The 13,855-nt window shown below is 37.9% G+C and overlaps 1 protein-coding gene across 1 annotated transcript in view; it reads left to right on the top strand.

The window, feature by feature from the left end:
- Positions 1 to 466: 466 nt before the first annotated feature.
- Positions 467 to 13,855, top strand: part of LOC107716778 (partitioning defective 3 homolog B-like) — a 335,521-nt gene continuing 322,132 nt past the window's right edge. Inside the window, exons 1-2 of the mRNA XM_016523332.1 lie at positions 467 to 760; positions 1,191 to 1,466. Of these exons, the coding sequence (XP_016378818.1) occupies positions 1,350 to 1,466 (117 nt within the window). The 5' untranslated portion in view covers positions 467 to 760; positions 1,191 to 1,349. The remainder of the gene's footprint in view (positions 761 to 1,190; positions 1,467 to 13,855) is intronic.

The following is a 13,855-nucleotide window of genomic DNA, read 5'->3' as shown; positions in this document are numbered from 1 at the left end:
AATATGATCTGACCATAATTTGCTATTTAAAAATGTGTAATTAAAACGTCAGTCACAAAATTGAAAGTTCCAAATAAAATGTGTTTGTGTGCTTTTGTTTTCCCTCATCAAGAAGATACGAACGATATGGCGCTCTGGAATAATTTATTCTGATTGGCCAATGGTGATAACGTGATAACGACCCTGATGATGAGGAATTATAACATGGATCTTATTTGTTGTTTTAAAAACCTCTGTTTGATTTTTACTATAGTAGGCTATAAAATAATTAGGATGGCTCATCGTTATCCTTGGAAACAGCACAGTAGCTATTATAGAATACATAAATTATACAGGCGAATATTGAGTTTAAATATAAATATAAAATGGGTCCATATCAGGGTTCTATAGCAGTAGTTAACATATAGCTTGATGAGTGTGTCGTCTGTCCTGCAAGTGGTCCATGTGCAGATGTGTTCTGGCCCTTTAATAAAGTTGTGTGGCCCAGCTCTGTATGTTGGGATAACACACTGCTGGAGGCTGCTCGGGAACTTCAGGAATGGCGCAAGACATGTAACTCCATCCAGGCAAAATACTGATGCAAACACCATCCACACATGCCCAGTGCCGTTAGTAAATGCTCGTTTGTCCCGTGGATCATCGCTAAAGTGGGTAATTGTATAAAGACAGAATGACTGCATGATTTGTGAGGGTATTCAACAACTCGTCGCCAAAGTTTTTTGCCGCTAACCTGCTCGCCTCTCCATATTTTATTTGCCAAGTAAGTGCAAAACAGATTTAATGTAAAATCGAAAAACACGCAGACGTATTTATACGTGTTTAACGTTTGATTTCGGTGCATTTTCTTGTTTTAAGAGTTTGCAGAGGGTTTAAAAAGTGAAAGTGTTGTCATCAGAGCTAACCAGTTAGCCATCTGAGTTCAGCAGTAGTAAACGGCACACTAACCATCTTCATCTCTAACTATAATAAAAATAAGTCATCAGTCAGATATACGTGCTCAAAATGTATTTATATCTTTATTAGTGCACTACTCTTAAGTTTCCCACCAGCTGTTGCTATGCAACGTACAGTGTCTACCCAATCATCAACATGCTGTTTTATTAAACCGTTTAGTAAACACTGCTTTCTAGTTAGTAAACGTCTGACTTTTCTATTTGTTTTACTTACAGTGTTTGTTTTTCTTTCTATAGCATCATGTCATCTTTCATGCTCTAACGTTTGATGCAGAAAACCAGTTTGCAGCCTGGCTGGAGATAACGTTACACAAACACACACACACCTGCTGCTGCTACTGCTGAAGTTTGTTTTGGGACACATCTGGATTAATCTCCCCCTTTCTGGAGTGAAAAATGAAAGTGACAGTGACTTTTGGAAGGACCGGTGTTGTTGTCCCATGTAAAGAAGGATGGACAGTCCGGGATCTCATCCAGCAAGCCACCCAGAGATACAGAAAACTACTAGAGCAGGCGAGTATACTACTTATAATTTTTTTGTTGAAATAAACCCTCATTATTTGCTTTATTCCACTGAACACAAAAGGAGATGTTTAACAAAATGTTTATGCAGCTTTGAATATGTGCATGCTTTAATGAGATTTGAGAATCAAAGGATATTAAATGAATTATTAATTAAAAATGCTTTGCCATCATTTTGTCAGATAAAAATAAAATAGCCTACCATTCAAAATGTGGGGTCAGTAAGATGCTTTTTTATGTTTTGGAATAAAATCTCTTAAACTCACTAAGGCTGTATTTTTTTTTCTTTGATACAGTAAAAACCGTAAAGAACTGTTTTCTATTTGAATATATTTTAAAATGTAATTTATTCCTTTACAGTAATTTATTCTTGTGACGGAAACAATTTTCCATTTTTCTAATTTCTCCAGTCTCCAGTGTCACATGATCCTTCAGAAATCATTCTAATTTCTTAATTTGGTGATCAAGAACATTTCTTATTATTAGTAATGTTAAAAACAGCTGCTTAATATTTTTTTTTGGAAACTGTGATTTCTTCTGAAAAAAAGTTGAAGAAAATATATTATAAAAAATATCATTATTTGGAATAGAAATATATATATATATATATATATTTATATATATATATATATATATATATATATATTTGAACAATGTCACTTTTAATCAGTTTAATGCATCCTTGCTGAACAAGTGTTGATTTCTTTAAAGAACAAAGAATAAATTAATCAAACCTGAACTGGGTAACCAGATTGCCAGACTAAATAACAAGAAAAGGCAAAGAACAACATTAGTAAATAATGACACACTTTTTTTTTGGATGAACTATTCCTTCAAGGACTAATGTGTTTTGTATCACATCTTGTACATCTTAATAAAGGTTAATAATAATTCTGGGATTTAATACTTCAGTAACAGTATTCAGCATAGTGTTGGTTAATTAAGTCTTACCGTAACACAGAATGGCCAAAATCACAATGGGATTACCACACGCTACATTACATAAGTTTTAATATTTGGTTTTACATTTAATTAGCGGATGATCAAAAATGTATGCTTTACCTTACGGGATTGAATGAACTGTAAAGACCTTATTCATTCATTTCAAACTTGTTAGTCAAAATCACGTGCTGGGAGCCTGATGGGAGCTGAAATGTCTACCTTCACTCTTATTATTGTAAAATTTAAAAGGGGTTCATAAGTGCCTTTCTCTGATGACAGGAATCTGCAAAGCTGATTTTATGAAGTTGGGGGCAGTTGTGCCTTGTCCAATTTTTCTGTGTGATAAATGCAAATCAGTGTTAAAATGTGGCATCCGTTCTGTCCCCTGAGCACCGACCCTTTGCCCCCTCATCAGATATTTCCCTCATTGCTGCTTGAGCTTCATTATTTAAATAGTACATCAGTTTCAGTGGCACCCATTTTCGCCGGTTTTCTCAAATCTCCCGTGGACCGATGGGGACGTGGATTCGCCACTCTCCCGGCGCATTAGGGTTTAGGCGGGCTCCTAATAAACAACAGGCTTTTCATCCTGCATCGCTCCAGGAGCCTCCTGGCCCAAATGAACCAGTAGATTGCTGCGAGACTTCCTCGCCTTACAATTTACTGCGTTATTGCTTTGTCTTTAGAGTGGCCAATTTGACTGATGGGAGACGGTCTTCGTGTTTTGTAGTGATCAGACCCGGGGTAGCGGTGGCCTTGTATTGCACCCTGTCGTGTTTGAGATAGTAATATCATGTGATGGATTTGGCAGGTCAGGGCTCTGACAGGAGATTGCCAGTTGGATCCGGGTATTGCTTGGTTTTAGTATGCGATCGGCGTGCGAGGCATCTTAACAGGCATTTACTCTTAGGGGCCACTGCGTGTCCAGCTAAGCTCAGACGATTTTTTTTATTTCGGGTGGGCACGTCCTTTCACTCAGGCACGTTTATGTGTGTGCCTAGCCTTTATTTGTGTGTTTGTTATTCCCACCAGCTCAGTGTTATTGGCTGTTAGTCTCAGGGGAATTGGCGCGTGGGCTGGTGACGTACACGAGGCCTCGGTGAGGATGGATGGAGCTGTTTGAGGGATCCTGATTGGCTGCTGTCTCCAGGGCCTCATTTCCAGGCCAGGGCGAATGTCTGTTGTTTGGTCACCTCAGAGTTTCTCTGATCTGGCTCTAGTCGGTCAGGGTCCCAACAAGTAGTGTTTGCGCAGTACTAAATATCGGACGATATTGTGATGTGAAGTTTGTAAGTTAACTTGTCAGACCTACTGATTTCCGGTTATGTGCTTTGATACAGACTCTCAAGTTCTCCAGGGTATGAGGATTACTAGGGATGCACCGAATGTTCGGCAACCGAAATTATTTATTATTTTACGGCCGAATAAGCGAAAAGGCCGAATAAATTGTACCGAACAATGATGTGACGCGATCAAATAGAGGCACGCGCTAATGCAGCAAACATGACGGCAGTGTGGAAACATTTAAAGCTGTCCGAGAAAGACGCAAAAATCAGTACAAGCACCGACAGCGAGAGACTGTTTAGTACTGCATCACATGTCTTCGATGAGAAGAGGAGGAAGGGTGGTTGTTGCTGGTTACTGTATGATGATTAAAATCGCGAAATGCCCTTAAACAATTAAATAAACTGCAGAATGTTATGTTTTCTAATACACGCAGGAATTGCACGTGTTCAAACAGCGCTGCACGAGCTCGCGGCGCTGGGTTCAAAGTCCAAAGCGCGAGGGAAATCTGCGCTAAAACTGTGTTACTCGTCAGATGCTCAGTAACATTTTAATGAATTTTTACAAGACATGTGACAATGCCATACATGCAACAAACGTCTTCCCAAATTCATAATGAGAATCATTTGTCAACAAAGACAAAACAGTAAAAACCACATTTTGGCTATTTAATTTATGCAATGGTGAAAAAATTGGCAAAATGGGGGAAAAATGTGAAAAACCGTGTTCGGTATTCGGCCCAGTGTTTCATTTTGTTCGGCTTCGGCCAAGAATTTTCATTCCGGTGCATCCCTAAGGATTACTACTGAATTTGTCCAGTGAGACTGTTTTAAGGTGTGGTCATATTACTGAAATTTTGTGTGCAAAAAAAGTCTGATATTTATAGAGATGTATGAAGTACTGCTCACACAGGAGTCACTTTTAAAACGGGTAACTTTCTGTAGGTGAGTACGGTGAGTACATGTGACCATCTTGAGCATGAGTGAAACCTGTGTAGGGAACTTTTTTGGGGGGAATCCCCCATTTGTAGGCATTTCTATTGGAGTGACTGGATTTTGTTCAGGAAATTTCTCTAAGAAATTGTAAATGTGAAACAGAAAGCACCTTAAAGGGGTCATATGATGTTGCTACTGCACACATCTGAATATTTGGGTTGAACTGTTCTGGAACAGTGTTGTAAATACAACTTAACCACTGATTTCTAGTTGGGTCCTCTTTTAAAAGGCCAAACAAAGTAGTTTCGCTTTCACAACTAAACACACGGCGGGCTTGAGTGAGCGAAGGCCGGCGGCTAGAGTGAGCAGAGGCTGGAGGCTAGAGTGAGCGGAGGCCGGGGGCCTGAGTGAGCGGCGGCGGGTGAGCTTGAGAACGGCGCGGCCTGACTCTTAACTTTTATAAAGAATATCTCTTTGGATTTGAGACTTTAGTCTTTGCAACTTTACAGATCTTCTTTATGCACCAAGAGCTTGTAACACTCCAAAGAGAAAGGAAAAATTGAAATCGCATCATATGACCCCTTTAAGGGTCAATGACTTTCTCATTTTTGGTGGCTGGATCTATTCAAAAATGCTGTCAAATGAAATTCTTACCTGTGATTATAATGTCTGGATTTATAAAAATAATTTAACAAAATTGCTTTAGTGCTTCTCAATATTTGAATTTTTTTTGTCTAAGTCATGTGTTGCAACCAACATGAGGAGAAAAACCACAAAAAATATCTTAAAATATCAGATAATTTGACCTTTTATGAGTTCACAAGTATTTATGAATTAATAATTCGGTTTTTAGCAGGACAAACAGACTTGTCGCATCATATGACCCCTTTAAGGGTCAATGACTTTCTCATTTTTGGTGGCTGGATCTATTCAAAAATGCTGTCAAATGAAATTCTTACCTGTGATTATAATGTCTGGATTTATAAAAATAATTTAACAAAATTGCTTTAGTGCTTCTCAATATTTGAATTTTTTTTGTCTAAGTCATGTGTTGCAACCAACATGAGGAGAAAAACCACAAAAAAATATCTTAAAATATCAGATAATTTGACTTTTTATGAGTTCACAAGTATATATGAATTAATAATTCGGTTTTTAGCAGGACAAACAGACTTGTTTTGTGAGATGTAAGAAAAACTGTAAAAGATATTCTCTATCCAAGTACAGTTTGAGTCTTTTTTTTTCTCTAGTTGAATTTTATTAAATGTTCATATTTGTTGTGTTTGTTTTTATGTATTGTTGAAACAGTATCTGCCATTAAATATCAAGTGAAGCTGATATGACAAACTCAACACATGAATTACTGATAATTGACAAAATTCTTTAACATATATTTTTATTTACCTTATTTTTAAATTGATAAACAAAATAATAAACATTATTCAAGGAAAAAAGTTCACCCCATGACATTTTTAGCACGGTTACATTTAAACTTTTCTTTATTGTATAAAATGTTTTCAAAACCACAAGAAACCAAGATAAAAATAAATTACATTTCTAAGAACTTGTCACATTAAACATTTATTTCCTTTGTAATGGACATTCTTGTCATTGACCCATTATTTGTAGCCCAAGATATCAATTTAGTATCAATTGAAAAAGTACCAGTGGCTGCTATTGCATTGGTATTGCAAATTTTACCAGTGGCAACATTTTGGTATTGATCTAAACCTAATCCAAATAAAAGGAAGAGTGTGCATGAAACTAGTTACATGTATGCAAGCAAGCATGCACACAATTGAACATATTTGCACACTCTCACACAATATGATGGATAATGGTATTAGCTTTATGAATAGTACTATGCAACGCAGTAATATTAGGTTTAGTTGTGTTCCGTTTATGATTGCAAGCATTGTACTGCAGCATGGTTTGTCAGTACTGAGAAGGCGGTACAATCGATCTTTGTGATAGATTGTTTTCATTACTTGGTTCTTTTCCCTGTGAGACTGTATGATTCAGAGCTGCTGGTAACTACTAACTAATGTCCTTCAGGTTTCCCTTGAATTTCATTAATAGAGTTAATAATCATAATGTTGCATTTATTCATGAATGCAGGGAGGTTTCACAAATCACGTCTCAGCGCTTTCAGCCCCAAATGCAGAACAAACGGAGCATTATGTTTGCAGGAATACTAACACCCTCATCAATCAGTGGGGTTTTTGAACCTTTCTCAAACTTCACGGCTCTGCCACGCTATTTAAAGCTTGAATTCAGTGCCAGTACGTTCAATATTTGCCAGGAAGTTTTGCTGAAAGAACGTGGATGATTTGGGGTTGCTGTGTCTGATAGCTTACTCATTGATTACCATAGACAACCAGCAGACACGCTGAGCTTGCTTTGGGTGTTTTTGTAAAGTCGTTTGTAAAGTACATGCTGGAGAAAGCTGTGACAGAGTTTTTGATGGATAGAAATTCATAAGATGTGTTTTGAGACTGTTGAAAGAGCCGGGGGAGTTTGAAATCAAGCAGGAGTACAGTGTATTGGTCAATTGAAATACAGCAGACTTTTGGTTCTATTGACAGATCATCACATGCGCAAACCCTTGCTTTTTTCCATTATGCCGTCTCTACTGTAAGTGATAATTCAGCCATTGAGACTTGGTGTTTAGTGAAAGCTTCATCTGATCACACCAGAAAGCATGCTGATTATGAGTTAACTGCCTGTAATTATCTGTTTTAAATGCTCGGACATTAGCAAGATTTCAGCATGTTAGTGGTAGGCTTTGGTTTGTAGATTGTGGTGGATTATCCCTCCTGCTCATCTAATAGGCAGAATGGTTGACTGAGACTGACTAGTCTATCTAGAATTTTTTTTAACTTCATATATTAGCACCATTGCTTTATTTAGGTTAAATGGCGACACAGCCTGTATTTTCTATGAAGCGTGATGCTTAGTTTTCTTTGAACACAAATAAAGGCTAAGAAAAAAAAAGTGAATGTATCTATGTATGCTATGATATACATTGTGTAAATCAATTCTAAAAATGAATTAAAATGCATAAAATATACTGCAAACTGTGATTAATTTTGTGACAAAAAGTGCTTAAGTAAATTATCGCAGAGCCTTCAATTCTGCAAACAACTCTGAGGAAACTAGAGGATTTGTTTTGGGTCAGATTTGTGCTCCATCCAGCTATAATAAGCAGTATATTTCACAGTCATATCTCTGATAACAAAGCAGACACGAGACTGCCCACTTACTGTTAATGCAAAACCTTTATTAATACATGATGCCTCAAACTTTGTGAGCAGTCATTTAAACACTGTGCTAACTTATTTACAAAGTTGAAACACTCTGCGAGTCACTACTGGCACTTTATGTAAAATACACCAGACTAATGAAAGCCTAAAGGAACAAACTTCTTTTTTTTTTTTTTACTTTTGTGTTTTGAAGAAAACTTCTATGGTTGAGACAGTTAGTATGACCTTTTTACTTTTATCTCTAGTCATGAAATGGTTTTCTTAATTAAAATGAGATCCTAAAGATGTAACATCAACATTTAATTTTAAAGTATATAGTATTCCAATGCTTAATCCAAGCCAAATACACCCAGTCTGGGCTAAGCCCCAAATATCCAATGATCCTAGAACCACCCCTGACTCTCAAAATGATAAAACTCTTTCAAAGCATTTCTTGCATCTCTCATTTTTTCTCCTGCAAAGCACTGCTTGTTTAGTAACCAAATGTGTTTAATGCTAATTTTCAAGATCATTACTTTTGGACTTTTAAATAGTCCACTGCAAGCACAACGTCCCCAAAGAATGGAGAACTAATTATACAGAGCTTCATTAGGGCCAACTAGTTGACTAATTGATTAGATTATGTAATGCCTACTTTATGTAGTTTTCCAGATCCCTTTCCTTTTGTTCCCTTTCCTTTTGTTTATTTTCAAGATCATTACTTTTGGACTTTTAAATAGTCCACTGCAAGCACAACGTCCCCAAAGAATGGAGAACTAATTATACAGAGCTTCATTAGGGCCAACTAGTTGACTAATTGATTAGATTATGTAATGCCTACTTTATGTAGTTTTCCAGATCCCTTTCCTTTTGTTTCAGGATTTTATACGGAACATCAAGTTCAACAGAGTACCAAAATTATATTTATTTGTACCTTGCATAGTTCTTTTAATGGTCACATGACCTTTGACTTCAGCAACAATACCTTAGGGAACCTTTTTCTGCTCACTTTTTAAAGTTGATAAGCCTAATTATTTTGCTATCTTGTGCATAAGTATGTGGGTATTTGCATTCAGCATGGTTTTCCCAGCTGTCTGTGACCCTACCAGAACAGACCGGTCACCATTTTTGGTAACGACCCACAAGTTACGGACCACTGCTCTACTGAATGGTTTTCCCCATTCACTTTGGCCTAGTTTTATGGACGGGCTAATTGCGTGTAGGCTTTGTTGCACTGAAGGCTCTCAACTTGTCCAAACGCCTGTAAGTTAATAGAGGTTAAGCTGTAGCCTTACTCTCTGCGTTTCATATTTGTGGACAGTTCGACCTCTTAGCTAGCTGTCACAGCTTGGAGCACAACTACTTGGCTGTGCGTTATCTCGCCCGTGATAGAGCGGCGAGAAGTGTTGTTAAATACCAGATTTCCTTCTCCGCCATTGAAGTCTCAGCAGCTCACAGTCTTGCGTTTTTTGTTATGCTAATCTAAAACATTTTCCTGCAGCTGTGTAATTATGCATTTAATGCGTTTCAGGATTAAAGCGAACGAGAAATGGCCTAGATTTAGTTGCGCTAATCTTCAGCCTTTTAAATGGTGCCATACATCAGCTATCACTTGAAAAGAGCGCGGTTACCACTTTGAGGATTTGCTGTCTAATTTCTGCCGCGTGCCTACTGCTTTGTGTATCGCTTTGTGTTTCGTTATATTCAATGAGGTGTTTTCCATTGACCCGGACATGTCAGTTTCCAGTGGGAAGAAAAGACGCCTGTGATCTTCAGCCAGTGCTCTCAAGAATGTTCCGGGCTGGGAAATGTGCTTGAGTCGAAGGCCCTACATACTTCTCATGTCTGCAAGCCTTTGTCTAGAGGCAGTAAATTGTTTGAGAGAGCGAGACCTTAAGCGGAGGAAGTGCTTGGGAGTCACTCAGGAAGTTATTCCCTTCAATAAACCGTTGAAAAAGGACACTTAATTACCCAGGCAGACGTAGGCCGGGGTTGTACTGCTGTTTTTTCATTAAGCTCAGGAATGCCAGATGCACAAGTGCTGAGTTGGCTGCCAAAGCAGCTGATATCATGGAAAAGTCTGGACGTGTGCCAGCAAGAAAACAATTAGCACGCCTCGCCTCAGAGACAGTGTCGGTTAGCATCTGCTCTCAATGAGAAGCATTCCATGCTAGGTGCGTGGTTTGGGATGGAAACAACCTCTGGACCTCAAGATGTCCTCGTGAAGTACCTCTGTTCAGCCTTCAGCGGTTTTGGCAGCAGAACTCGCTCTCAGAACCCTAATGTGCTATTTTCTGTGGATCCACATCCGCTGATGTGGTTTTAGTTGTCTGTAGTCATTGTTTTCAGTGACAGTTGGAGGCATAGAGCTCTCTTTGAAGACATTTCTTGGAATAAACCAAATAAACACAACGTGTACTTAGGCTTGTAAGTAAGCCTGTGTTTTGCTTTTATTTTAGCGAAGGCTGTTAGGAGTTAGGTTAAAGAAATCAGGAAGGGGGCCAACACTTTTTCACGCCACTGTATATGCTTATGCTCTCACTTTGCCATGTTCTTTTATTTCCAGAATATGTTTAAAGGGGCATTTTATTAGTGACAATCACTGAAAATATGTTAATAAACTACCATTTTACCATTTTATTTTTATTTATTTATTTTTTATTTTATTTTATTTATTTATTTTTTTATATAGATTTACTTTTGGTGTTTTTGCCTTTTTACTAGGATAGGACAGTGTTTTAGACAGGAAGCAAAGTGGGAGAGAGAGGGGGAGGGGATCTTGAAAGGTCCGATGAGCCAGGACTCGAACTTGGAACGCCCGAAGCGCAACTGTGCTATATGACGGTGTGCTGCCCACCAGGTTATTGGTGCCGACTATACTACCATTTTTAGTAGTATCTAATGTACTGGACAAAAATATGTGAACACCTGAACCAAAAATGCAATGTCCTTGCACTGTAGGTGGATTAAGAGGTTGTTAGTAGTTGATCTAAACTTATTCTTATTAATTTTGATAATTATCCTTTTGACCGTGTGCTGTGTAAAAAGGACTGTTTATTTTTCCAGTGTTTTTTTTTCTGGTGGATTTTTCAGCTAGTTGTGCATGTGGAATCAGCCCATCGGTGAGAGAGATCATTTTGATTGGCTGAACAGCCAATTTGATTGGCTGTTCAGCTTAGCTAACCAGTGTACGAGAAGAAAAGTAAGCAAATGATGAAGTCAGGAAAACCAAAATCCATCTGTGGCGTATTAGTTTGTGCTTCTTCTAGCTGCTCTTAGAAACCTGTCTGATTGGAGTCAGACATGGAACCAGGCTTATGTCAGAGGGCTTCCTTAAGATAGTCAACTATTTGTTTAGCCAACCTGCTGTCTAGTCATTCTCTAATATGGTATAGCTTCCTGATTATTGTATTAACGCTGCTGATATTTATCAAACGCAATAGTGGAGTAGGACTGGAGAGTCCAGACATTCTGTCTGTTCAGGACTCTTCCTCTATCTCTTAGTCTCATTTAAGTACTGATTATCCACATACATAGCCCTTCACATTGGCCTCTGTGCCCAGGAAAATATTAATTTCATTTGTGCTACCATATAAAAACTATCTCATTTCATTCAGGTTATATTACAGTCCATAACAGAAAATAAGGTGTGGGTCAGAAAATGGTATGTTTATTAAATTCAATTCACGGCAAAATTGGTATTTTCATATTTGAGCGGAAAGTGAATGCAGTTCGTAGGTGGAAGATCGTTCTCCGAGATGGACAACGTCTTATTGCATCATTATCATCACCATCATGATCATCATTACTGTTTATGAGCTTGGTAATGATGTTAGGCTTGGTAATGGACCCTGCACCAACAAAAGCAATCGTAAAAATACGGCAGGAGCCCCACTGCTCACCGTCATCAGGGTAAAAATTGCAAAATGTTCCAGAGATTTCCATCGTTTCATTACAGCGCCGCCTCGCTATCTCTCGCTACACTTGTACCCTCATTCAATGGCATGTAATACAGCATTATTCCCATAGACTGGCACACTGTCACTTCTTTGTTGAATGCCAGAAACTGCCGCACTCATGGCCTTCGGCTCACCCTGTGTTGCTGCTAGCATTCAAAAGCTCAGGGCTCATTTAGGTGAAATCGTGATTAAACAGGTGCGCTGGCTGTCAAATGTAATTTTGCTCATGGGCTGCGTGAGATGAGGTCACATGGGATCCAGTGTCATGGTTTTATTGTTTATTGAGTGTAATACAAGCTTTTTGTGACGCATTGGAGGTTCTTCAGTCTTCTAACATGACACTGATGCCATAATAGAGACAGCACAATAAGGAATACGTGACATATGGCATAAAATAGTATGTAAAGGGTGATGGGTGTACCTTTGGAAAACTCACTTAGTAAACTTCTAAATGCCTACAGGGACAGCATTGTAAAGATGGAGGAGATATGTGTTTGCACAATTTTTCATTGCTAGAGTATTGTTTTGTCATGCCTATTTCTTAGTGTTTTTCCTTCATCTTTTTCTAGTAAAACATCTAAACATTCTGAGCAGCACAACAGCATCAATTATTAACACATAAAATATGTCTGAAATATAGGCTAATTGTATTTTGTCTCTTTGCATTTGCATTTTTTCCCCCAATGGTTTATGCTTAAAGCAAGTGGAAAACTTTCCAATGCAACAAGAGAAAATACATTTATTTTCTTGAATGTAAATCTTACCTAGTTTTGGTTCTTTGGTAAATGTATCTTATTTAAAATATGCTTCTCTGCAACTATGCCCTCTTGTTGTGAAAATATTTTTAACAGGAATTGAGAATCCACAAAGACTAGACAAAACTCAAAACTTAAATCCCTTAACAAATGTTAAAGCAGTGAAAAAAAAACTCCATCTAATGAATATGTAAGAAGATTTCACCTCTCACCCTTTATCAAATGTTAAATCCGCTTGAGATTGTGAACTCGTTAATTAGACTGCTGTTTCACAGCACTAATACAGAAGCATATTTTATGTAATTATAGATAATGATTATGACGGGGGTATTCAAGCATAGTTTTTTCCAAGAAGTACATTCAATATTACCTCACATGTTAGCCTATATGTTTGAAGAAAGATAAAACCGGTTTCGTATGGTAAGTGTAGACATTTATCACTTGGTCAGCTCACACTAAACAGGACCAAATTCATTTTGTAAGGTCTGATATCCACTCACCTGCCAATACAAAGAATCGGTCTGTCCCAGAACAACAGAGGGTAAGTTTCAGTGAATTTAGGGCTGACATGTAGGGCTGTCATGATTCGTCGATTTTATTCGACTATTCAATTTTTAAAAATCCTCAACTTCATTTTGCTCGCGTCGACTAACCGGCAAAATACCAGAAGTTGCGCATTTCACAGACGAGAATCCATAAAACACATTATTAGCCATTTCCCAAGGCTGCATGATAAATTAAACCCATTTAAAAATCATAATTAAGCATAATTGTGAATTCACAAACGCTACGATTTAATTAAATAATTATATGCGATGCAGTTCTATTACAGTATATGTGCTTTAATTATTTACATGCGTGTAGGTTAAGTACATGCGTCACACAGTTCACAGTAGTTCCACAGGAACTGTTATCATTTACATGTGTGGAGCGTCTCAAACTCCATCTCTGCATGTTGTTGTGAGTTTGGGTTTCTACGCGGTTTCAAAATAAAAGCTCAAACCCTCACTCTGAGTTTACACGTTTTGATGTCCACATATTCTTTTAAAGGGGTCATATGATGCGATTTCCCCGGCCTCTGCTCACTGTAGGCCGCCGTGTTTGACACTGTTTCGTTGTGAAAGCGAAACTACTTTGTTTGACCTTCCAAAAATGGACACGACTAGAAATCAGTGGTTAAGTTGTATTTACAACACTGTTCCAGAACACTTCAACCCAAATATTCAGATGTGTGCAGCACATTTTATGGAGGACTGTTTCCTG

The sequence above is a fragment of the Sinocyclocheilus rhinocerous genome, unplaced genomic scaffold (genome assembly GCF_001515625.1).
Source record: "Sinocyclocheilus rhinocerous isolate Xijiao unplaced genomic scaffold, SAMN03320098_v1.1 scaffold1441, whole genome shotgun sequence".
Taxonomy (NCBI): Eukaryota; Metazoa; Chordata; class Actinopteri; order Cypriniformes; family Cyprinidae; genus Sinocyclocheilus; species Sinocyclocheilus rhinocerous.
This window is presented reverse-complemented; position numbering and strand designations above follow the sequence as displayed.